Raw genomic sequence first — 25615 nt, 5'->3', positions numbered from 1 at the left:
CATACTCTAGTTTGCCAGTGGCCCCTCTTTGAATGTGATGCTCAGACAAAATTATTAAATGGGATTTTAATAATGCAATGATTAAAAACTGCATTCCTCAGCCAGGCTGGGCTGGTAGCCTAAGCCACCTCAATTCAGAAATAGTGCCATTTAGTAAAGCTGTTGATACATACATTCTAGAAATCAAGCTCCCATCTGAGTGCTCAGCTGCTCAAGTCATGTTATTTTTGCTTACCTCGCTTATTAGCACACTCATGTTTCTCATAAACAGTTTGTTTACTCCTTGATCCTTAACCCCCACCCCATACTTTAAAAAAAAAAAAAAAGTTTAAGTAGGCTCCACATCCAGCATGGACCCCAATTTGGGCCTCAAACTCATGACTCTGAGATCAAGGGTAAGACACTCAACTGACTGAGCCACCCAGGTGCCCCGCCCCATACTTAAAAGCAAAATCTAAAAGGTTTCTGTTAAAACTGATGCTTAGAAGCCTAGTTAATTCTTTTTTTTTTTTTTTTTTTTTTTTTTTTAGATTTCATTTATTTATCTGAGAGATAGGAACAGAGAAAGCAACAGAAAGCACAAGCAGGGAGGACAGGGAGAAGCAGGCTTCTTGGGGAGATGGAATAATGTTTCCCTTAGGATAAATGACTTTTCAATCCTGAGAAAGTTAGAATTTGAGATAGATAATGAAATAAACCAGTCATTTATAAATATTTTATTAAATTCAAGATAATCTATGTATTGTGGTCACAATGCATATATTGTAGAGATGTGAATACATACATACAAAAATGTGATGCAAGGAGCAGGATTATTTGAAAGTGACCTGGATGCTCACTGGGAATTGCATGGACAATCAAGGGCTTTCTGTCTTCTACCAGTGGAAGGACTAAGCCTACACTTAGCTCCCTACAAGACTAGCAGCTTCCTTTTCTCTGATAGCAGACACTGCAACTTTCCATAGTTCCTGAGATCTCTAAGTTCTAGGCAGCTGCCCTTCCCAAACAATTCCTGAAAACAGCTGAAATCCCTAAACCCTCAATGCTTCACCCATAAAAACAAGACCCACACTTGGGGAGGAATCTCTCCACTGACACTGACTGAAATGTGAATCTGGCAGTGACCTGACCTGAGCAGGATAGGCTGTTTTAACCATTTAAAAACGTACAATTCACTGGCTTTCAGTACATTCACAATGTTGTGTGGTCATCACTACTATGCAAAGAACACCGAAATGGTGTAATTTTTTTTTTTTTTTAAGATTTTATTTATTTAGGGACACCTGGGTGGCTCAGTTGGTTAAGCGGCTGCCTTCGGCTCAGGTCATGATCCCAGTGTACTGGGATCGAGTACCGCATCGGGCTCCTTGCTCGGCAGGGAACCTGCTTCTCCCTCTGCCTGTGTTCGCTCTGTCACTCTCTCTCTCTCTTTGACAAATAAATAAATAAAATCTTTAAAAAAAAGATTTTATTTATTTATTTGACAGAGAGAGATCCCAAGCAGGCAGAGAGGCAGGCAGAGAGAGAGGAGGAAGCAGGTTCCCTGCTGAGCAGGAAGCCTGATGGGATGCAGGGCTCTGGGATCACGACCTAAGCCAAAGGCAGAGGCTTAACCCACTGAGCCACCCAGGTGCCCTGAAATGGTCTAATTCTAGAACATTTTCATCACCCCCAAAAAACCCCTGTACCCATTAAGCAATCATCTTCATTCCTACCTTCCCACACCCCTGGAAAATACTGATCTGCTTCCTTTCTCTCTGGATTTGTCTTCTCTGGACATATGATATAAAATGAATCATACAATACATGGTCTTTTGTATCTGGCTTCTTTCATTTATGTTTTTAAGGTTCATCTTATTATATATACTAGGACTTCACTCTTTTTTTGTAGGCAATATTCCACTGTATGAACATAACACTTTGGTTTACCCATTTATCAGTTAATAGGACATTGGGGTTATTTCTACTTTGGGACTATTATGAATAAAGTTGCTAATAACAATCCAATTTGTAGAATGAGCAAATGACTTAAACAGACATTTCTCCAAAAACGATATACAAATGGCCAATTAAGCACATGAAAAGATACTCAACACCATTAATCATCAGGAAATGTAAATCAAAACCACAACAATATGCTTCTTATCCATCAGGATGGCTATAATCTAAAAAATGGAAAATAACAAGTACTGGCAAGGATGTGAAGAAACCAGAACTCTCAAACATTGCTGGTGGGATATAAAATGATGCAACCACTATGGAAAGAAGTTTGGTAATGCCTCAAAAAGCTAAACAGAATTACCAACAATTCCTCTACTAGGTATATCCCCCCTCCGCCCCTGCCTTTTTTTTTTTTATTGGATGACTCATGGCTTAAAGTTTCCCCTTCTCCTTTTAAATACTTTAGAAAATGACTGCTATTTTGTAAAAACAAAAACCACAACAAAATGACAGAGATATTAAGAGAAAATAATTTGACACTGTATTTAGGATTCCAATTTAAAATGTATAATTAAATTAATAAAAAAGGAAAAAAAAAATAAAATGTATAATTAACTTGTGATTTTTGGAAATATTAAGAGATTATGCGACTGAATTTGTAAATATTGAAAAGCTTAAAAGAGCTTAACATATTCTTAGTGTGAGCTGTAGTCAAAATATATTTATAAAACACTGTATCAATTAAGATTTTTTTCTTTTTTCTGATAATGTCCTCACCTTTTTTCCTACGCTTCCTTACTACCTGCTGCTTTCTCCAAAATGGCTTTTCAAAGTCACAATTCAAGATACACCCATCCAAAATCATGCAAAATTCGATTATTCGTGGTGAGGGGATGGGTTAACTGGATGATGGGCATTAAGGCAGGTGATGTGAGGAGCAACTGATAAATTATTGAACACTACATCTGAAACTAATGGTGTACTATGTGCTGGTTAATTGAATTTAAAAATTTTTTTTTTTAAGATTTTATCCATTTATTCAACAGAGAGAGAGTAAGCACAAGCAGGGAAAATGGCAGGCAGAGGAAAAAGAAGCAGGCTCCCCACTGAGCAAGGAGCATGATTAGGGGCTCCATCCCAGGACCCCAGGATCATGACCTGAGTCAAAGGCAGATGCTCAACTGACCGAGCCACTCAGGCAACCCTAACTGAATTTAAATTAAAAAATAAAAAAATAAAAAAAAAAATAGCAGGAGCCTGTATGGCTCAGTCAGTTAAATGTCTGCCTTTGACTTGGGTCATGATCCCTGGTTCCTGGGATCAAGTCCCACTTCAGGATTCCTGCTCAGCCAGGAGTCTGCTTTCCCCCTCTGCCTGCTGCTCGCTCGCTCTCTCTCTGGCAAATAAATAAAATCTTAAAAAAAAAAAATTCACTTCTCCTTCCCTAAAGGCTAGTTGGTTATCAGCACCTGAAGAGTACTTAAGGGCTGATCTAATTAGCCGAATGCTGTAATTCACATTAAGGGGAGAATGAGGCTTAAACATTTCCAAGATCCAGAGATATAATAAGAGCAAAACAGAAATCTGTTATGATATACTGTATTTTGAAAGGAGAAGTCTAAACCCTGCTGCCTCTCTTCTGAGGGAGGAAGACATCCTTTCCCAGCCACCCCTAACTAATTTTTACAGATAGTAAGATGATATGAACTCAGCAACTACACCACATAGACTATAGCTCCATTCTTGACTTTTATCAATATAGGTGTTTAAACAGTGTCCTTCAATGGCTTTTATTTCCCTTCCTCTTGCTCTTCCATTCATTCATTCATTCATGGTTAAAATCAACAAAATAATACATAGGAAAATTTCCATAATGGGGTTAAAACCCAAAATTCCTTGTTTACCCTGAAAAATTAAAGAGATAAGGAAGAGAAAGTAGGACCATGTATAACGAAAGGTCAGGGAGAGATATAAAAATTATCTTAAATAAAAGCTTATCAGTGATAGCCAGATCCTTGATTAGGTTTCTTAAATTTATAATCCTATTAAAAATATTAATAGCAACTAATTATTCAATTGACCTAAACACATTTAATTCTTTCCCATGCAATCTAAGATTCACAGCACATTTAAGAATAAAGAAAACCAGATTCAAAATGAAAAATAGTTCTTTTACCTAATAAATTATATACTTACCATGAATTCTGTGTTATACTACTAAGTTTGAGAAGTTAGTAAGAAAAGACTATACCTGAGATACTTGGCCCTGGACTTTCGTAAACTGAGTTGTTCGAATATTTAAAGACTGGCTTCTTGTTACTGTTGCCCCAGAAGGAGATTTTCCATTCACCTTACTTTCAAGGTGACCACTTGTTGGTGATCGCTCTTCAAGAAGAACAGCATCCCAAGGATCCTCTGCTAGTAAACCTGGAATATTTTTCTCTTCTTCATGGTCTAATACCTCTACATTGTCCACCTTAGGTTTACTTAGGGGATCCAAGTCTAACCAGTCAAATTTACTTATATCTTCAGACTTTGGAGATACCTGTAGATTGTTGACTGTTGCTTTTGAATTTGTGATCTCCAAATCAGTCCTTGCTTTTCCATTTTTTAAAAATTCTGATGTACTAGCTATTTTGTCAAACAGCTTTGCCATGTCAGGACTGACTACTGGACGATAGACAGGTAAGCTTCCTTGTGGATGAAAAGGCGTGGCAGGTGTCAAAGGGTATGAAAAATATGGAGACTGTCCTGGAAAAGTTAAATATATAGGTTCTGTGGATGGAAAAGTAGGCATTCTTGGATTGAAGCCATTTTGGAATACAGTCTGTTTACTACTATAAGTTGACTGATAAATAGAAGGTAAAGTGTAAGTGGAAGGCCCAGATAATCCAGGTGGCCACTGTCCTCTCTGAATAGTAGGTCTAAGATAGACCTGTGTTGAAAATGAAGGGCTCAGAACAGGAGTAACTGGCAAGACAGGTGTTTTCCTAGTTTCAAAACTGTCATCCAGCAATAGTTTCTCAAGTTCAGCTTGGGTGAGTTTTTCTACATCAATATCTACTGCTCTTTTTTGGGTATCAGATTCAGGAAACACCATGAGATCATAATCCTGTTTGTTATAAACTTGTGCTTTTTGTCTGGTGTTGCTTGACAACTCAAAGCCTCTCTGATTATCAGTCACTCGTCTATCCTTTTGCAGTTTTGCTAAAGCTTCTGCTTCCATCTGTAATGCTTCTTCTTTGTCCACTTCTTTTGTTCTTGTTGGTTCCAAATGTGATGAACACTGTTTAAATCCATTATTGCTGGATATCTCAGCCATATCCACTTAAAAGACCAAACCTTCCCTAATCTATTTTTTCTTGTAGCTTCCAAGATGGCAAGACCTATACATAAAAATAAACATAAACCTCAATTAGATTTTTTAAAACACAAATAGATTTTTTTTGTAACCTATCTCATATGAGTTAGGGTTTAAAGCCACTTACACATAAACAACCAAATCAAATAAAATGAACAGTTGTGGGACATCTGGGTGAAGGAACATTTTTTTAAAATATCTACACAGTGCTGGGTTAAGGGATATGTTTAGTCATACATGACTTCACCTCATTCCCTGACCTAACAGGAAAGCTAGCACTGTAAATGAACTTAAGAACTTTTCATTTTAGGTGGCTGCTGTTAACCAATGACACTTTCTGCAGGACTCTTGGCACAAAACAGCTTAAGGGCTAGTCACATATTGTCAAGAGTTTGAACAGGGCTTACTGTTATGCAGATAGCAAGTTAAAATGGTTTCAATCTTTTGCTATTTGTTAAATTACTCATAAGCCAATTAGCAATAAAAGTACTCAATATCTAACCAACAAAATCAAGGAACTATTATCAAAACACATATGAAAAACTGATTAAGGGGTTATAATATTCTACAACTATTAATGTATAATGTAACAAAGATCAGAAAATAAGAGTATTAAAGCTGCAAGAAGTTGCAATACTCCTCTCAAAGGTTAAATTACAGCTGAATTTGTCACAGTTTTGACCACACTTCTATTAGGTTATCTGAAATTAAATCATTAGTTGTAATACTGGGGTATCTGGCTGGCTCAACTGGTGGAGTATGCAACTCTTGATCTCAGGGTTATGAATCTAAGCCCCATACTGGCACAGAGTTTAAGAAAATAGTTATAATATAAATAGCTAAATATTTATTCATAAGCTATAAGAAATAGTTTATTAATAAAGTATCTCATCAATCATAAGAATTCATAGTCTTCTACTTAAGATAAACATAGTTCAGATCAAAATTACTGTATGAAGCAAAGGGTTAGTTAGCTGCTGTGTTACAGGGCACATTTCTTACTTTTCTTATCAATATGAATCAGGGATTAATTATGGGTCTGGAGTCACATCAGCTTGATTTATGAAGCTGTAAGAACTTGGGGAAGTGAAAACTTTCTCAAATGCCTTTGTTTCCTAACTTTTTTTTTTTTTAAGATGATTTTTTTTTTTTTTTAAAGATTTTACTTATTTACTTGACAGACAGAGATCACAAGCAGGCAGAGAGGCAGAGAGAGAGAGAGGAGGAACCAGGCTCCCTGCTGAGCAGAGAACCCGATGCGGGGCTCGATCCCAGGACTCTGGGATCGTGACCTGAGCCGAAGGCAGAGGCTTTAACCCACTGAGCCACCCAGGCGCCCCTGTTTCCTAACTTTTTAAAAAAAAATATTTTGTTTATTTATTTCACAGACAGAGATCACAAGTAGACAGAGAGGCAGGCAGAGAAAGAGGGGAGGAAGCAGGCTCCCCAGAGCCGGATACGGGGCTCGTTCCCAGGACAACCTGGAATCATGATCTGAGCCGAAGGCAGAGGCTTTAATGCCCTAGTTTCCTAACTTTTTACATGAGAAAGTATCTGTCTCCTAAATTAGAAGGATTAAATGAAACAATGCAACTGAAAAGTGCTTATCACTGGCCTTGAGCATAAGCATTAAATAAATCACACATATTATTAATCTAAACAGATTTGAGATTCACCTATTTTGAACACCTAGAAATCAAGGGGGGGGGGCACCTTGGTGGCTCAGTGGGTTAAAGCCTCTGCTTTCAGGTCAGGTCATGATCCGGGGGTCTTGGGATCAAGCCCCACATCGGGCTCTCTGCTCCGCGGGGAGCCTGCTTCCCATCCAACTCTCTCTGCCTTTCTCTGGGTCTACTTGTGATCTCTGCCTGTCAAATAAATAAAATATTAAAAAAAAAAATCAAGGGAGCCCTACTTACATCCTTTTTCTAGCACAGTGCTTGTCTATAGTATATACAAAATATAAGTTTAATGATAGGAGGTAAGGAAACACTCAAAGTTATTTCAGATTAATGTAAAACAAATGAAAATCCTAAGTGCTGAGGTAATACTAAATGAAAAAATTACTAGTGATGAGGACATAAAGAGATATTCAAGGAAGACATCCTTTAAGTCTTTTGTACAACTACAGTTGAACTTCTGAAGCATTTCACTGAAAAGCTTTTCTATATTTTTCCCTTCTGTGGTAGAGTGCAAAACTAGGCACAATGCACACTTAAATTTGTATACTTCATTGTACGCAAACATCTCATCTCAAGAAAAAACTGTAAACAGATATTGACTTTTACTAAATAAATACAAACTACTTAGAGGAAAATACTGATGTCTACTATTTACTCTGATATTCAACAAAAAAAAATAAGTTAATTAGCTGAGGGAGGGATAGATGGATAAACATGTGCTAAAGCAAGTATAGGAAAATATTAATAGAACAATCTAGTTGGTAAGCATATGGATATTCACTTTGAAATCCTTCCAACTTGGCTGCATGACTGAAAATTCACAAAATGTTGGATAGGGAAGAAGAGGTACAAATTCCTCCCGCTCTAGCACACACTTCCCTTTTATAAAGTTACTTTGCTTCTCCTCCCATAAAGGGTGGGAGTCTAGTTCTCTGTGTGACTTGCTTTGTCCAATACAATATAAAAGAAGTGACACTGTGGGAGTTTCAAGTTCATGAGAGCCTGACTGCTTCATCTCTTTCTTTTTTCAGTGCAGCCACTGCCATGGGAACGCTCAGAGAAGATGAGAGAGCACTAGGAGAAAAAGGTCCAGTCGACAGTCATCACCAACCAGCAAATATGAGCAAAGCCACCACCTTAGACCATTCATCCACAGTCCAAATGGCCACATCCACATTACTGACCCAAGGCAAGATAGCAGAAAAAACCACCTACCCTGAGTTCAAGCCAAATGCTAACCCACAAAATCATTTTGGAATGGCTTAGTACATAGCAACAGATAACTGGTCAATCTCTCCTTCTCACTTTCAGAAAGCAAAAGCCAATTACCAATTTAACAGCAAAATTTCCGTCTTAACTTTCACAGCCATCACTACCACCTTCCTTCAAGTATCCTCAGAGAATGAACAGTGCCCTTTTCCTTCCTAAATCCTTTCCTTTTATATCCTTAATCCCACTGAATTCCCCTAAATCCCACTGAATTCCCCTACTTATCAGTGATTGCCTCCTCTGCATTATTTTCTTACTTGCTTCTGCTCCTCTGCCATAAACATGCTCAAGTTTTGTACACACAGAGGTGGAAAAAAATCTTAACATTCCTCTTTAGACTCCAGTAGCCTTCATTTTAATATTCTCCTTTCACTGCCAAAATTCTCAAGTGAGTGACCTAGAAAGTCCTTTCTTTACTCATTCTGCCTTGGAAAAATTATAATTGTCCTTCAGGGCCCCGTGCAAATACAGACACCTGAAACTTTTCTTAAGCAGCTCCTATTAGAAACTATCTTTTCAACTCATATAAAACTTCTATCTTCATTTTCATAGACTTTATGCTGTTTTTGCCTCATCAATATCCTTTCTTCTGATAGTAGAAATTATAACTTCCTTTTTGCAGTCCTGACGTCTCTGTTTTGTTCCATCTAGTTCAAATAGGGCTCAAACATCCTTAGCCCCAACCCTCCTACCCACAACCACATCAGAGGACCCGTCTGGCCAATTAGAGGTAATCGCAAGACTTCTGAAACTATATGGAAAGGAAGCCTATCACTGAAGCTACTAAATTTATGGGATTTAAGTCTGGCATCGCTGTAGCCATCTTTGCCATTACTCACTGAAGGAGATGCTGCCCGAGAACAGATTCAAACCAGAAGAGAGCAAAGCTATGAGAAATAAAATGGAATAGATTCTGGATATTACATTAAGTGTCAGGATCCAACCCATGTCCAAGACCAGTCTTTTCATTTATTTAAGCCAATAAATTCCTCTGCTTAAGCTGGTTTAAAATTACTTTCTCCCATAATAACTAAAAACCTCTTTACACAGAATCTGTAACCTCTATGTCTACCCAATAGTATTGAATAAGCTTAAGTGCAGAGACCTACTTTGTATCTTTCTTCCCTACATTTAAAAGCACCCAGCTTAATAAATATGGGCCTTAATTTAATGAACATGTGTTTTAAAGAAGGGAGTAAGCTGGGGCGCCTGGGTGGCTCAGTGGATTAAGCCACTGCCTTCGGCTCAGGTCATGATCCCAGGGTCCTGGGATCGAGCCCCGCATCGGGCTCTCTGCTCCGCAGGGAGCCTGCTTCCTCCTCTCTCTCTGCCTGCCTCTGCCTACTTGTGATCTCTCTCTCTGTCAAATAAGTAAAATAATAAAATCTTTAAAAAAAAAAAAAAAAAGAAGGGAGTAAGCTATCAGACAGCTTTGAAGAAGAGATTTCAGATGGCACATGACTGGAATATATGATGGGAGAAATTAAGTTTAACTGCCTGTTACTGAATACCACAACATGGTCTATTTTTCACAAAATCAGATGGATTAGAACAAAATAACATTTTGCAGAGGGAAGCAGATACTGAACTGCAATTCATCTTCCACAAGCATATTGGTAATTTATTTAACCATTTTCCTGGCCACCATATTTGGTAATGATATGACATTGTTCTCAAAGAATCAGGATTTTTTTAAGTGAGCTTGAGATAGTTTACTCAAAAGAGAACACTTATTCCAAATTATTTCATACTAATGTTACCTCTTATTTACTGACAAAGGTATAAAATAGTTTGAAAAATATTTTAACAGTGAATATGGCATTTTTTCACATCAATTTATTTGCTTGCCCTATCCCAATATCAACCCCAAGCAGTATTTGCTAAATTCAACTCTAAGTAGTAAAAGTAAGCTGTTAACAGCTGATTTACCATATTTTAGTTTTCCAAAAGATTATCATGCATGTATACTCAAATGGTAATAAAGGACTTAAGAGGTTGTCCAAAAGTAACCCAGTGCTTCAGCTATTTTTTCTGAGGCTGCCAAAGTGACATGCTCCATTAATTTTTTAAAACAAAACATCATTTGATGACAAACATTTAGCAGGAAACAATTTTGCACATGCTAATTCAAAATGCAAACTTCAATGCTAATGTTCTCCTAATTCAAGCTGGAAAAGACAATATAACTAGTTTCTGAATGATGACTGTATACCATCTGCCAAAATTCCCCAACATAGAGTAACCCAGTGATAATCACAAGGCTGTAGCTACTTTACATTCTTCAAAAGAGGGCAATTAAACTATTCAGTTAAACTTTGGGATACCATTTGCAGACCCAAAAGAATTAATTTAAAAGTTCTTGGCTTCTTTGGTAGACATTCATTTAAAATTTAAATTTAAATCTCAGAAATAAGAAATGAAACAAGCCAGTACTGTTACCCATCTAAATACCTTGTGATCTTGAAATTAAAGATAAGTAAAAAAAATAGAGAAAAAAATCATTTGAGTTCAACAATGCAAATATTTCTCATCTAAAATGAAAATGAGGGGCGCCTGGGTGGCTCAGTCAATTAAGCATCTGCCTTCTGCTCAGGTCATGATCCCAGGGTCCTGGGATCCAGTCCTGCATTAAGCTCTCTGCTCAGCAGGGTGCTTCTCCCTCTTCCTCTGCCTTCTGCTCACCCCTGCTTGTGCTCATGCATGCAGGCTCTCTTGCTCTCTGAGTCAAATAAATAAAATCTTAAATAATAATAACTTAAAAAAAATAAAATGAACATGAATCTCAAAGAAAATTAAATAATGGCACCCCGATGGAACTGAATACTATGCCACCATTAAAAATAAAATTATTGAGGTGCCTGGTTGGCTCAGTGGGTTAAAGCCTCTGCCTTCGGCTCAGGTCATGATCTCAGGGTCCTGGGATTGAGCCCCGCATTGGGCTCTCTGCTTGGCAGGGAGCCTGCTTCCCCCTCTCTCTCTCTGCCTGCTCTCTGCCTGCTTGTGATCTCTGTTTCTCCGTCAAATAAATAAATAAAATCTTTAAAAAATAAATAATAAATAATAAATAAATAAATAAAATAATTAACACTACAGTAACCATGGAAAATATTTAAAACTGTAGCAAATATCTACATATCTTTATCTATACACAAATCTATAGACATACACCAATATACGTTATTTGCATAGAGGTATGTAGACACTAAGTGCCAAAAACACTGCTTAAAGCAATGTATTAACTAATTTAATCCTCATAAATTAAGTAGCTACTCTTACCTCCGGTATACAAACAAAAAAACTTCATACAAATTATATAATCTGCCCAAGTTCATAGTAGTTAGCAAGTGGTGAGAGAACTCAAATCCAGGCACTGCTAATTTACTATATTTTTATGTTAACAGTTACCTAGAATAAGTGTCTAAACATACCTTATCCTTCATAAATACCAACTTTCTTCCTCAAGGCTAGTTACCTCATTCTGCATTAATAAATTTTATTGTTTTGTTTCATTCTGTCATGAAGCAATTAATGCTAGTTATAACATGTGCCAATTTATTGGTTAATTTGTTATCACATGACTAGCAAATTTATCATTTCATTGAGAGCATGAATTCGGATTTTACTCATCCTCTTCTACGCTACTGTAGTTGTTGAATGAATGCCTCTATGACTAGAAACTTAAGACACCGTTCTTTTTATCAAAGAGAAGCTCAAATTCTGCAACAAGCAAAGAAATAAACTCTTTTAGTCTGTTTTTTTTATTTATTAATAAGTCAAACTAAATTTGGGACACTTGAGTAGCTCAGTCAAGTGTCTACCTTTGGCCCAGGTCTTGATCCCATGGTCCTGGATTCAGCCAGGAGCCTGCTTTGTCCATGGCCTAACGCTTCCCCTGCTCGTGTTCTCAGACAAATAAATAAAATCTTGAAAAAAAAACAAAAAAAACTAAATATGAAAAATCATGTGGTTGAGTTTAGAATAAACAAGTGGTGGCAGAAAAAAATTATCTTGGAAACTAGGAGGGGAGATGGCAACAGAAAACTAAAAATAGGAGAGGAGGGGGTGCCTGGCTGGCTTAGTCAGTGGAGTGTGTGACTCCTGATCTCAGTCAGGATTGTGAGTTTGAGCCCCATGTTGGGTGTAGAGATTACTTAAAAAAGTAAAACTCTTAAATAAATAAAAATAGGAGAGAAGTGTCATCTGTTCTAAAAGGAAGAACTCCAGTAGACAAGGTAACATTCTCCAACTATCTCTATGATTCATGGAGGAAAAAAACTTATCTGACAAAAGTAATCAAGTATTTTGGTATTAGGCATTATACAACTTTGTCAAAGATTAAATGGATGAGTGTCCTGGTGTTTGCTGGGTGAGATTAGGTTAGCACTATTCAATGGGAATGGAATACATGCCACATACCGAATTTTAAAATTTTTACAACTACATTAACGGAAAGAAACAGACAAAATTATTAATATTTTATGTAATCCAATATATTCAAAATACTGTCATTTCAATAGGTAAGCAATACAAAAATATGAATGGGACATTTTACCTTCTTTTTTTATATTAAGTCTTCAAAACGTGGTACATACTTTACACTTACACATTTCAACTTAGACTCGCCATATTTCAAGTGCTCAAAAGCTAAAGGTGGCAAGTAGACAACTTATGGACAGAATTTATAAGAAAAGGAACAAAAAGCATGGTGAATGAGCATCATAAATTTTTCCTTACTATCCAGAAATTAATTTTCCCAAAGGGAAGTCATCCCTTCCCTCAACTCAATAAAATATCTCCAATGTCTATTAGTTAATTTTCAGGGTAAGAAAAATTTTAAGTTCCCTAGACAACATATAGGCTTTTAACTAAGGTCTGTCTTAACCATTATGAGTAAGTTTTGTATTTTTTTTTTTTAAAGATTTTATTTATTTACTTGACAGAAAGAGATCACAAGTAGGCAGAGAGGCAGGCAGAGAGAGAGAGAGGGAAGCAGGCTCCCTGCTGAGCAGAGAGCCCGATGCGGGACTCGATCCCAGAACCCTGAGATCATGACCTGAACCGAAGGCAGAGGCTTAACCCACTGAGCCACCCAGGCGCCCCAGTTTTGTATTTTTAAAGTATACAATTTCTAATTGTTCTACAAGTAACAAACTGTTAACATGTCATAGATAAACTTCATTTCATAGATAAATCAACCAAACAGGCTTACAAAATTACAAAAAGGTTAACTTTTTAAGTGTAGGAAAAAAAAATCATAAAGCTAAACTAACCCAGGGAATTCCTAGTTAACCTCAGTATAAAGAAGGCCATCCCAATATGATTTAAAGCCAGGAAGAGAATATTCAAATATGTATTTTTTAAAATTTTTTATATATTTTTTATAAACATATATTTTTATCCCCAGGGGTACAGGTCTGTGAATCGCCAGGTTTACACACTTCACAGCACTCACCATAGCACATACCCTCCCCAATGTCCATGTATTTATTTAAAAAAAAAAAACAAAAAAAAAAAACAAAAAAAACCTTATTTTTGGTAAACAAGCACTACATAATTTATTCAATTCTTCAATAAATATTCATTATTGGGTGTATACTAGATGCTGAAAGCAAAAAAACAAAAACAAAACAAAACAAAAAAAACCATTGGGGTACCTGGCTGGCTAAGTCAGAAGAGCACGTTGCTCCTGATCTCATGGTCCTAGAGCAGGAGTGACAGATTGGGTGTAGAGATTACTAAAATAAATAAACTTAAAAAAAATTAACTATGAAAAATATCAATGAAAAAAACAATAAACATGGGCGCCTGGATGGTTCAGCAGGTTAAGTGTCTGCCTTCAGCTCCCTCAGGTTATGATCGCAGGTTTCTGGGACAGAGCCCACACAGGGCTCCCGCCACAGTGGGGAGTTTGCTTCTCAGAATGCCTCTGACAATCCCCACTCATGCTCTCTCTCTCTCTCTGGAATAAATAAAATCTTTAAAATAAACAAAAGTTATACCAAACCTAATATACCAAACCGATTAACACATACACAGAGAAAGAAAAAATATTCATCATACCAAACCTTGTAAGATACAGTAAGGAGATACAGGAAAATTTACAGCATTTTTTAAAAAAAGATTTCTTTCTTTATTTGACAGTGAGAGGGAAAGAGAGAACACAAATAGGGCGAGCGGCAGGCAGAGGGAGAGGGAGAAGCAGGCTCCTCACTGAGTAGGGAGCCTGGGCTTGATCCTAGGACCCAGGGGGCCGAAGGTAGACACTTAACCAACTGAGACACCCTAGCACTCAGGAAAATTTAGTGTTTTTTTTTTAAAGATTTTATTTATTTATTTGACAGACAGAGTTCACAAGTAGGCAGAGAGGCAGGCGGGGGGTGGGGGGGGGAGGCCCCCTGCTGAGCAGAGAGCCCGATGCAGTGCTCAATCCCAGGACCCTCGCAGTGCTCAATCCCAGGACCCTCGGATCATGACCCAAGCCAAAGGCAGAGGCTTGAACCCACTGAGCCACCCAGGTGCCCCGGAAAACTTTAGTTTTAAACGATGCTAGAAAAGTGGAAAGGTTGAAAAATGAGTGAGATAAGCATCTATCTCATGAAATCATAAAAATTACAGCAAAATAAAAGCAGAACAAAGGGAATAAGACTAAAGAAGAACTAGTGGTAGAGGAAATATACAAAAGAAGATTTAAAAGTCGAAATTTGGTTCGTTTTAAAATACCAGTAAGATATCTGGTGATGCTGATCAAGAAAAAAATAAGACAGGAATGAACAGTATCAAGAATAAAAAAGGGTAGCAGGCATTAGAAAGATAATTGGGATATTAATAAGTTTAAGGAAATAAATTTTAAATGTACATTAATTCCTAGAAGACAGAAACTTACTAAAACTGACTGAAATAGAAACAAAGTTTAATAATCTTATAAACACTAAAGAAACGGAATTAGCAGTCAAAAATATTTTCAAGAAAACTGCAGGGACAGATGGCTTCACTGGCTTTATGCAGGGAAGAAACAATAACCTTTCACAAACTTCCAGAAAACAGACAAGAAGGTATGTTCCCCAAACTTTTTGTGGACTACTGTAACTGATAACAAAACCAGGGAAGGATGAGAAAATCATAAACCAATCTTTTTTTTTTTTTTTAAAGATTTTATTTATTTATTTCACAGACAGAGATCACAAGCAGGCAGAGAGGCAGGCAGAGAGAGAGGAAGGTAAACAGGCTCCCTGCTGAGCAGAGAACCCCACACAGGGCTGGATCCCAGGACCCTGGGATCATGACCTGAGCTGAAGGCAGAGGCTTCCACCCACTGAGCCATCCAGGCACCCCAATTACAAACCAATCTTACTCATGAAATACAAAATACAAAAAGTCCTAAACAAAACAGCAAACCAAACTTAGCTGTAAATGCAAAATGCAATTTACCACATCAATAAAGAATTAAAACAGAAAAAGCGTTATGTTCATCTCAATAGATATTCTTAGCCAACTATGAACAGAAGGGAAGTTCCTTATTTGACCATGAGTAGCAACAAAAATCTTATCTAATGATGAAACCTTGAAAGCTTTCCCTTTGACCATGAACAAAAACCAGGATGCCCACAACCACTTCTATTCAACACTTTATAGACTACTAGACAGCACAGAAAAGGAAAATTTAGGATCAAATAGGAAGAAACAAAGTATTAACCGAGATAAGAGTAAAAATTCCAAAGAATATATAGGTAACAGCAATGCTAGATTCTAGCAAACTATTGGAAATGATACTAATATATAAAAAATCAATTGTATTTCTATATATCATAGTTAGACAAGGCAATTTTCAAAACGATTATATTTACAGTAACACACACAGAACCTACTAACTAGCAGTACATGTAACAAGTTGTGGGGGAAAATTATAAAACTTTACTGACAAATACTAGGATTATCTGAATGTAAGGGATAGTTTTCCATGTTTAGAAGCTTGAAAACTTAATTTTATGAAGATTCCACTTCTCCTAAAATAGATCTGTAGGCTTGATGAAATCCCATTCAAAATTCAACAGCTTTTAAAATAAAATTTGACAAGGGGATTCTAAAATTTATTCAGTAACCAAAATGGCCAAAAGAGCCAAAACTTCTTGAAAAAGAACAAGGTGGGAAGACTTGCTCTACCCAATAAAGATTATAAAACTAATTTTATTAAGGATAACATGGTATTTATGCAGGAAGAGAAAAATCTAATAAAGAACAGGCTAAGAGGTCAAGAACAGAAACAACACCTGCACAGACACCTGACTGAAGATAAGCGGCCTATCAGAGCCCAGGGAAAGAACTGTCTTTTCAATAAATGAAGCTAGAACAAATGAAGGGATATGAAACAGATTCCTACTTCCCTCCTTAAGCAAAAATCAACTCAAGGCAAACCAAACGTCTAAATGGGAAAGGAAAAACTAGAATCATAGAAGGGAAAAATTTCTTAAACAAGACAAAAAGTACTAACCATAAGAGGAAAAAAAAACTGGGGCGCCTGGGTGGCTCAGTGGTTTAAGCCGCTGCCTTCGGCTCAGGTCATGATCTCAGGGTCCTGGGATCGAGTCCCATGTCCGGCTCTCTGCTCTGAAGGGAGCCTGCTTCCCCCTCTCTCTCTGCCTGCCTCTCTGCCTACTTGTGATCTCTCTCTGTCAAATAAATAAATAAAATCTTTAAAAAAAAAAAAAAAAAGAGGAAAAAAAAACTGGACTATAATCCACAACTTTTATTTATCTAAACACACCAAAGAGGATGACAAAAACAAGCCACAAGAAAGGAAGATATCTTTAACACATAACCAAAGGACTCAAATCCTAGATTACCAACTTCTACAAATTAAAAAGAAAATCCTAAGAACCTTCGAGTAACATTGCCCACAATAGTCCAAAGTAGAAACGAACCTGGAAGTAGTCATTAGCTCAGTCTCCAGTTCCTCTCTCATCTCCAAAAGTCGGGGGGGGGGGGGGGGGGGACGGACGACGACGGGGACGGGACTGAAAGTTCCAATCCTCTAAACATGCCTCAGCCTCTGGTGACCAGCACCATCCTGAAACTATCTAGGGATCTCTGACACTATTAATCTCATTAGCATACAAAAGAAACTCTAGAAATTCCAAGGGCTTTAGGAGTTGCATGACAGGAATGAGAACAAAGACCAAATAGTTATTTTTTATTATATCACAGTTCATTCAGTGGAATTCTATACAGTAATGCCAATGAACTATAGCTACAAGAAAAAGTGAGTAAAATGTAGAAACATGACAAGCACATGGACACATAAAAACACATACAATGAGAGGCGCTCAGTGGGTTAAAGCCTCTGCCTTAGGCTCAGGTCATGATCCCAGGGTCTTGGGATCGAGCCCTGCAAGAGGCTCTCTGCTCAGCAGGGAGCCTGCTTCCTCCTCTCTCTGCCTACTTCTGATCTCTGTCTGTCAAATAAATAAATAAAATCTTTAAAAAAAAATACAATGATTCCAGTCACATAAATTTCAAAAACATGAAAAACTATATTGTTTAAGAATGCTTACATTAAAAAAAAAAAAAAAAAAGAATGCTTACATAATGTTGTAAAACTGTGAAGGAAAGGACTCTCAAAAGTTAGGATAGTGGTTACTCATGGAGGGAGGCAGAGATTCATGACCAAGGGTAAGTATATTAGGGACTTCTGGAATACAAGTAATGTTCTAGTTCATTACCTACTGACGGGTTATACAGGTGTTTATTTTACAATTACTTGTTAAATAATCACATATGCTTTATGCACTTTTCTGTGCATTATTTCATAATAAAAGAATCCACTCCCCATATATTTTAAGTAGTTTAAATATTTTCATATATTATACATGGTATGTGAAAATTAAACCACCTGCAATTAATAGTATGGGGTTTTAAAATTCACATGTGGCGGGGCGCCTGGGTGGCTCAGTGGGTTAAAGCCTCTGCCTTTGGCCCAGGTCATGATCCCAGGGTCCTGGGATCGAGCCCTGCATCGGGCTCTCTGCTCCACAGGGAGCCCGCTTCCTCCTCTCTCTCTGCCTGCCTCTCTGCCTAGTGTGATTTCTGTCAAATAAAAATAAAATAAAATAAAATTCACATGTGGCAAATTATATGAACACAAGAAGCTCAACTTTTTAATGTCATAAAAAATACAAATAAGAGAAATATTACCCCTTTTTATTTGCCAACCTTTAGGCTAAATTAAGGACACTACTCTGATTTATTAAGGGATACAGAGAAAGGGTAATTAAGACTGCAAAAGAAAACAACAAAACAAATCACGGTTTCCCAAATTTTCACCATCTGTGAATCACTTAAGAGGCACTGCACATAACATGATTTATGTTAAAAAAAAAAAACCACTGTATTTTAAAATACAACTACAATATTTTAAAATAGATACTATAAGCAAGAGATGACTGCACACTCTCACCATTGTATGTTATATCCAGCAAATTTATTTTACTTGAATTGAATTAGAAAACCCAATTTAATTATAGCTTGTCAGGAACGCAGCAATGTTTGATAGTTACTGATATGTACATACAATCTTACAGCCTCCATCTTCAACTATTTCTTGAATCTGAGCATTTTTTCTATATATTCCTACTACCATCCTAGACCAACCATCATCTGTAGCCTGGATTATTGGAATAAATACCCAATCTGTTTCTGCCAACCTCCACCCTCCACTTTCAGATCACTCTCAACACAGGAGCCAGAATGATGTTGAAAAACTTAGATCTTTCCACTCAGACCTTTCAACAGTTCCTATCTCACTCAGAAAAAAAAAGGTAAAATCCTTTCAACAGCCTACCAGGCACTCTAATATCTAGTCCCCCTATTACTTCTCTAATTCTCCTCTGTGCTACTATCCACCTAACCGCCTTGTTATTCCTCGAATACATTATACTTCTCGCTCAGAGCCTTTGCACTTCTGTTCCCTCTAGACTGTTCTGCCCTTGGATAGCTGAATGGCATACCCTCTCTCACCAAGTATTCCCTGAGAAGGTGATATCTGAGTTAAGTCCTCCCTGATAATCAAGATAAAACTGCAACTTTCTCTAACTCCCCTTTGCTTTTTCTTTAGCATTTAGTACCATCCAACATACTATAGTTGTTTTGTTTTTTTTTGTTTTTTTTTTTAAAGATTTATTTATTTGACAGAGAGAAATCACAAGAGAGGCAGGCAGAGAGAGAGGAAGGGAAGCAGGCTCTCCGCTGAGCAGAGAGCCCGATGCGGGACTCGATCCCAGGACCCCGAGATCATGACCTGAGCTGAAGGCCGCGGCTTAACCCACTGAGCCACCCAGGCGCCCCTGTTTTTTTTTTTTTAAAGATTTTATTTATTCGACACAGAGAGAGAGATCACAAGTAGGCAGGATGGCAGGTAGAGAAAGAAGGGGAAGCAGGCTTTCTGCTGAGCTGAGAGCCCAGGACCCTAAGATCATGACCTGAGCGGAAGACAGAGGCTTAACCCACTGAGCCACCCAGGCGCCCCCCAGCGTACTATAGATTTTACTTATGTATTTTATTGTCTAGCTTTTCCCCCTCTAGACTATAAATTTCATGGAGCTAGGATTTATCTGTTAGGCTCACTCTTATAAGCCCAGCGCCTAGAACAATCCTAGAACAAGCAAGCTTACATTCAAATGTTTGTTAACAAATAAATGAAATTTAATCTAATATGGACCAGATTAGGAAGCAATTCTTCATTGTAGAGTGCCTCTGGTGCTCTCTGTAAGATACTTAAAATTACACAGAAATATCGACTCAAAGTGAGTATTTTAAACTAAGAGATACCACAGATTTTTAACCCACTCTTGTTGCATTCGTTTTGATTTAAAGTATTTTGAAGTCATCTAAAATGTGCCAAATTATAAACCACTATTTTCTTTCTCTGAGGGAATAAAATTATGTGCCTTATTCTCAGGACTATTCTTCAGAGCTACATAGTCCTTCCAGTCAGACCAAAACACACTACTATTTTGAAGTACTTGTGGAAAATATAGTTCACATCTGCCTGTCGATTAGAAATAGAGGCCTTCGACCGACAGAGCAATTTCGCTAGAGATGAATCTTGAGGTGTTACCTATATAAAACTAAAGACGTGAAGTCATAAAAATAGTTGTAATTGTCCTGGGAGAATGTGTAAAGTGAAGAGAATAAAAGAAACAAGGAGGAAATCATAAAGGTCACTAATACCTACGCAGGAAACAAAAGGTCAGAGGAACATAATAGGTATGAAAAATGGTATCAGAGAAATAAAGGAATGCAGTGTCCTAAGAAGAACGTGATTAGTAGTGTCAGAAACTACAGAGAGGTGACACAGGATAAGGGTTGAAAAAAGAAAAAAAAAACAAACCTCAAAATCTAAGAGCTTGTTTGTGATTATTTTAATAATAGTTTCATTAGATACAATTAACTTATAAAATTCACCCATTTAAAGCATACAATTCAGTTGTTTCCATATATTCAGAACTGTGCAACCATCACCACTACGAAACTGCAGAACATGTTCATCATCCCAAAAGAAACACTTTACCCATTAGCAGTCCCTCCTCATTTCTCCATCCCACAGATTGTCAGCAGTGATTATTTCCAAAGAGAACAATTTGGAGAAGTGCGGAAAACTAAAAAAGTAAGGGATTACAAGTAGCAAAGACATATTATTCTTTCTATTCTTTCAATTCATTGACAGTAAGAGGAACTCAGAGAGACAGGAGGTATCAGGAATGGCTGTTTAAAATGGTTTTAAAAGGCCTTCAATAGAGTAGATTGCAGACAAGAATTCAGGGCACAAAGACTAATAGATATATAAAACTGGAAATTCACACTAGCTTAAATACTGCATACAGTTGGATATGAATCAGAAGCATGGATGAAGGGTCTTTTCTTGAAAAGGAGAAGACATCTTACAAAACAGAGGAGATAAAAGTAAGGAACTACTAGGTCAATAACTAAAAATGGAGGACTGAGGGGAGCCAATGGTGGAAAGCAGATTTTCACTATCTAAAGTTTGGTAGAGTTTTAAATACTTCATCATTTATAAGCTTTACTATTTTAAAAGGTAATAAAAATGTGACAAAGTGGGGCTCCTGGGTGGCTCAGTGGGTTAAAGCCTCTGCCTTCAGCTCAGGTCATGATCCCAGAGTCCTGGTATCAAGCCCCACATCCAGCCCTCTGCCCAGCAGGGAGCCTGCTTCCTCCTCTCTCTCTGCCTGCCTCTCCGCCTACTTGTGATCTCTCTGTCAAATAAATAAATAAAATCTTTAAGAAAAAAAAAAAAGAAAAGAAAAATGTGACAAAGGGATTTTCCTGTTATTAGGATATACAAAGTGGCAAGAAACTGTCTCATTTCAACAATGAAAAGCAAGCTAAATAAGCTTTAAAAAAATACTTTTAAGAGACAATCAGAGAGCAGAGGACACACATTAAAAACCCTAATGAAGGGGTGCCCAACTGACTAGGGGTGCCTAGTCAGTTAAGCATCTGCCTTTGGCTCAGGTCGTATCCCAGGGTCCTGGGTTTGAGCCCTGTGTCAGGCTCCCTGCTCAGTGGGAAGCCTTCTTCTCCCTCTCCCTCTGCCCTCTACTTGTCCTCTACTTGTGCCCTCTCTCTAACAGATAAATAAAATCTTAAAAAAACAAAAAAAACCCTAATGAATTAAATTCCCCAAAGTGATAAACTTCTTATAAGAGAGGCAGATCCACTGTTATTCTCATCTCTGGTACAGAAGAGCAGGAAGAATGCACTGCAGACAGGGATAAGGAAAAAAAGTAAGACTTCTGATAAACACTTTTAACAGTCATGGGTAGGCTACTATGACAGATTAGAATTCTGAGGCATGGTGGAGGTAAATCTGAGTGTGAGTGGTCTAAAGTCCTGGATTAAGAATTATAAGGAGCCCCAGGCATGGAACAAGTCTGCACCCACCACCAAATCTTTCCCTCAAGTCTTCACCAAATGCACAGGAAGCACGTTGAAAGCTGGGCATAAGGCAGAAGAGGTGAAAGAGATCCCCCTTAAGTATGTGGGCCTCCCTGAAATATAAGGTAGCTACCCTTCAAGGGCTGGCCAGGTGAGCAGGGAGGAATCCACCTGAGGCATTCCAAGCTTTTAGCTACTAATGGCTGGGGATGGGGGCAGGAGAGTTGACAAAAAAGTCCTCAAAAACATCCTAGGCCTTTATAAAAGATAGGTGCCCTCTAAGGGCAGGGCTAAGGCCAGCAAGGCAAAGATCTCCTGAGATAGAGAAAGCCAAGAACAAAAGAAAGTAGAGAACAAAGGGACTTCCCAGCAACTTAAAAAAAAAAAAAAAAAAAAAGCTAGCAGCTAGGCTGCAAAACAAATCTCTAGAATCAAGTCAGTGCTCAGATCCCAAATCCTTCTGAAGAGAAACTCATCACTACCACCCAAAGTACTTCAACCCAGAACTGAATCAAAATAAAGTTGCAACAAAGCACAGACCCATCTTACTTATAAATCAGACTTTCTCAGTTTAATGGCTTGACAGAATAAGATACATTTAAGTTGTGCTAATATATAATCAAAGATTATGAGACAAAGAAAATGTGCCCTGAGGTGCCTGAGTGCCTCAGTCAGTTAAGGGTCTGCCTTCAGCTCAGGTCATGATCCCAGGGTCCTGGAATGGAGCCCCATATCGGGTTTCCTGCTCAGCGGGGAGCCTGTTCCTCCCTCCTCCCTCTGCCTGCCACTCCCCCTGCTTGTGCTCTGTCCAATAAATAAATAAAATCTTTAAAAAAAAGAAAGAGGGGCGCCTGGGTGGCTCAGTGGGTTAAAGCCTCTGTCTTCAGCTCGGGTCATGATCCCGGGGTCCTGGGATCGAGCCCCGCGTGGGGCTCTCTGCTCAGCGGGGAGCCTGCTTCCCTTCCTCTCTCTCTGCCTGCCTCTCTGCCTACTTGTGATCTCTGTCTGTCAAATAAATAAATAAAATCTTTAAAAAAAAAAAAAAAAAAAAGAAAGAAAGAAAATGTAACCCATGGTCAAACAAAGAGTCAAAATAAACAGATACAGCAAAGACCCAAATGCTGGAATTATCAAACAGGAACTTAGGGTAAAATTACTAATTAGGATGAAAATTCTAAATGATCTAGCAGAAAAAATGAAGGAGATGCATGAAGGAAGGGGGGTGGCAGTTTCAGCAGAATGATACAAATTACAAAAAAGAATCAAACAGAAATACTAGAAAAATAAATCAGAAATGAAGAATTAATTAGATGGACTTTTAAACAGCATTAGAGAAGACTGGTAAACTTGAAGACAAATCAACAGGAAATATCCAAACTATGAGAGAAAAAAAGGAGAAAGATAAACGGGCATGCCTGTCGGACAATTTCAAATGGCCCAACATTTATAACTGGAGTCCCAGGAGAAAATAGAAAAAAATAAAACAGAAGAAATATTTGAAAAGAAAATGGCCAAGAACTTTCTGCAAGTCAAGAAAGACACCAACACAACAAATCTAAATAGTTTAAAAACCCGTAGGCGCCTGGGTGGCTCAGTGGGTTAAGCCTCTGCCTTCGGCGCAGGTCATGATCTCAGGGTCCTGGAATTGAGCCCCAGGAGCCCCACATGGGGCTCTCTGCTCAGCGGGAGCCTGCTTCCACCCACCCGGCCCCGCCCCACCCGCCTGCCTCTCTGCCTACTTGTGATCTGTCAAATAAATAAATAAAATCTTAAAAAAAAAAAAGTTTAGAAGCCCAAGCAGGATAAAAATATACTAGAGAATGAACTTCATGGGATCACAGAGTAATGTAAACAACTACTTGGAAAGAAGTGGTTTCAGTTCTTAGTAATATTTGTGAAGTTAAGGTCAAATGAATCTCATATACAGAGCCTACTCCTAAAGAAACCTGGGAGGTTTCTACAATGACTTAAAGAAATTAGGGCGCCTGAGTGGCTCAGTGGGTTAAGGCCTCTGCCTTCGGCTCGGGTCATGATCCCAGGGTCCTGGGATTGAGTCCCGCATCGGGCTCTCTGCTCAGCTGGGAGCCTGCTTCCTTTCCTCTCTGCCTACTTGTGATCTCTATCAAATAAATAAATAAAATCTTTAAAAAAAAAAAAAAAAAGAAATTAAACCTTTTCTCCAAATTTAGATATGTTCAATATACAGCTATATTTCTAGTTTAGGGTATGACACAATCAAACTCTTATTTAGAACTGATTTTAGGGTATTAAGGAGGGTACATGTTGCGGTGAGCACTGGATGTCATATGCAACTAATGCTTTGTTGAACACTACATCAAAAACTAATGATGTATTACATGTTGGCTAACTGAACATAATTTAAAAAATTAATTAAAAATTAAACCTAATTTTACTCTGGATTTTTAGTGAAACTTTTTTTTTTTTTTTTTTTTTTGGAATGTTTTCTGATAAAAATAAGCAGGGCACCTGGGTGGCTCAGAGAGTTAAGTGTCTGCCTTCAGTTCAGGTCATGATCTTGGGATCCTGGGATCAAGCCCCACACTGGGCTCCCTGCTCAGGAGGGAGTCTGCTTTTCCTTCACTCCCTCTCACCCTCCCCCTCTCTCATGCTCACTCTCTTTCTCTCTCAAATAAATCAATTAAAAAAATCTTTAAAAATTTAATAAGCTAAATCACCAAACTCAACTAGCACAAATCAAAAATAGTCTCTCAAAAAAATTCTAAAATCTACATCAATATGAACTTTCTATAATTGAATATATATTTCCAAGGGGAAAAACACTAGTATATTCAATTATTAGGTGTGACAGGAAAGAAAAGGTGTATATCTCTCTAGTAATGTGAGCTTCAATGTTCAAAGATTTTTATTTGCTTTGTGGAAAAAAAAAACCACAAGAAAAACCAAAATGGAAACCGTGAGACCAATTAATAAATAACTGAAATAATCTAGAAAAGAACTAGTAATGACTTGGACTAGATTGGCAGCAAAGGAAAGAATGGGTTTCTTTAAATAAGCAAACAAAAACATTAAATTTAGAGAGTAAATGAAATGAGGGGGGAAAACAGTGATGTAATAAAGAATGATTTAGTTGTGGGGAGGGGGATACTATTTTTAATAGTATGGTCAGGGAAAAGATGAAAGTAATAACTTGGACATAAGGGGTGAGTCATGGGAAAAGCCAAGAGCCTTCCTAAGCTTCACAAGTTTAAAGATGCATAAGCCTAGCCAGCTCCCACAATCTTTAACCTCCATACCACACTTTATAAGAACACTTTGTCCAAGTACTACATGCAATTAGTAAGGGGCTTGATTCTCCCTGACAGTCATTCTACTACCTTTAGCTCTTAGGAGCAACATTCTACACATAAAAGATTCACAATGGGGCATTCATCAA

General features: G+C 37.7%; 1 protein-coding gene across 3 annotated transcripts in view; it reads right to left on the bottom strand.

Moving 5' to 3' along the window:
• Positions 1-25615, bottom strand: part of PIK3C2A (phosphatidylinositol-4-phosphate 3-kinase catalytic subunit type 2 alpha) — a 108525-nt gene that overhangs the window by 76003 nt on the left and 6907 nt on the right. For all 3 annotated transcript variants that reach the window (XM_046015018.1, XM_046015016.1, XM_046015017.1), the window contains exon 2: positions 4193-5327. In XM_046015018.1, coding sequence (XP_045870974.1) covers positions 4193-5263 — 1071 coding nt within the window. In that variant the 5' untranslated portion in view covers positions 5264-5327. The remainder of the gene's footprint in view (positions 1-4192; positions 5328-25615) is intronic.

This window comes from Meles meles, chromosome 8 (assembly GCF_922984935.1).
Source record: "Meles meles chromosome 8, mMelMel3.1 paternal haplotype, whole genome shotgun sequence".
Classification (NCBI taxonomy): Eukaryota; Metazoa; Chordata; class Mammalia; order Carnivora; family Mustelidae; genus Meles; species Meles meles.
Note: the sequence above shows the minus strand (reverse complement) of the source record. Positions and strands in the feature narration are given on the sequence as shown.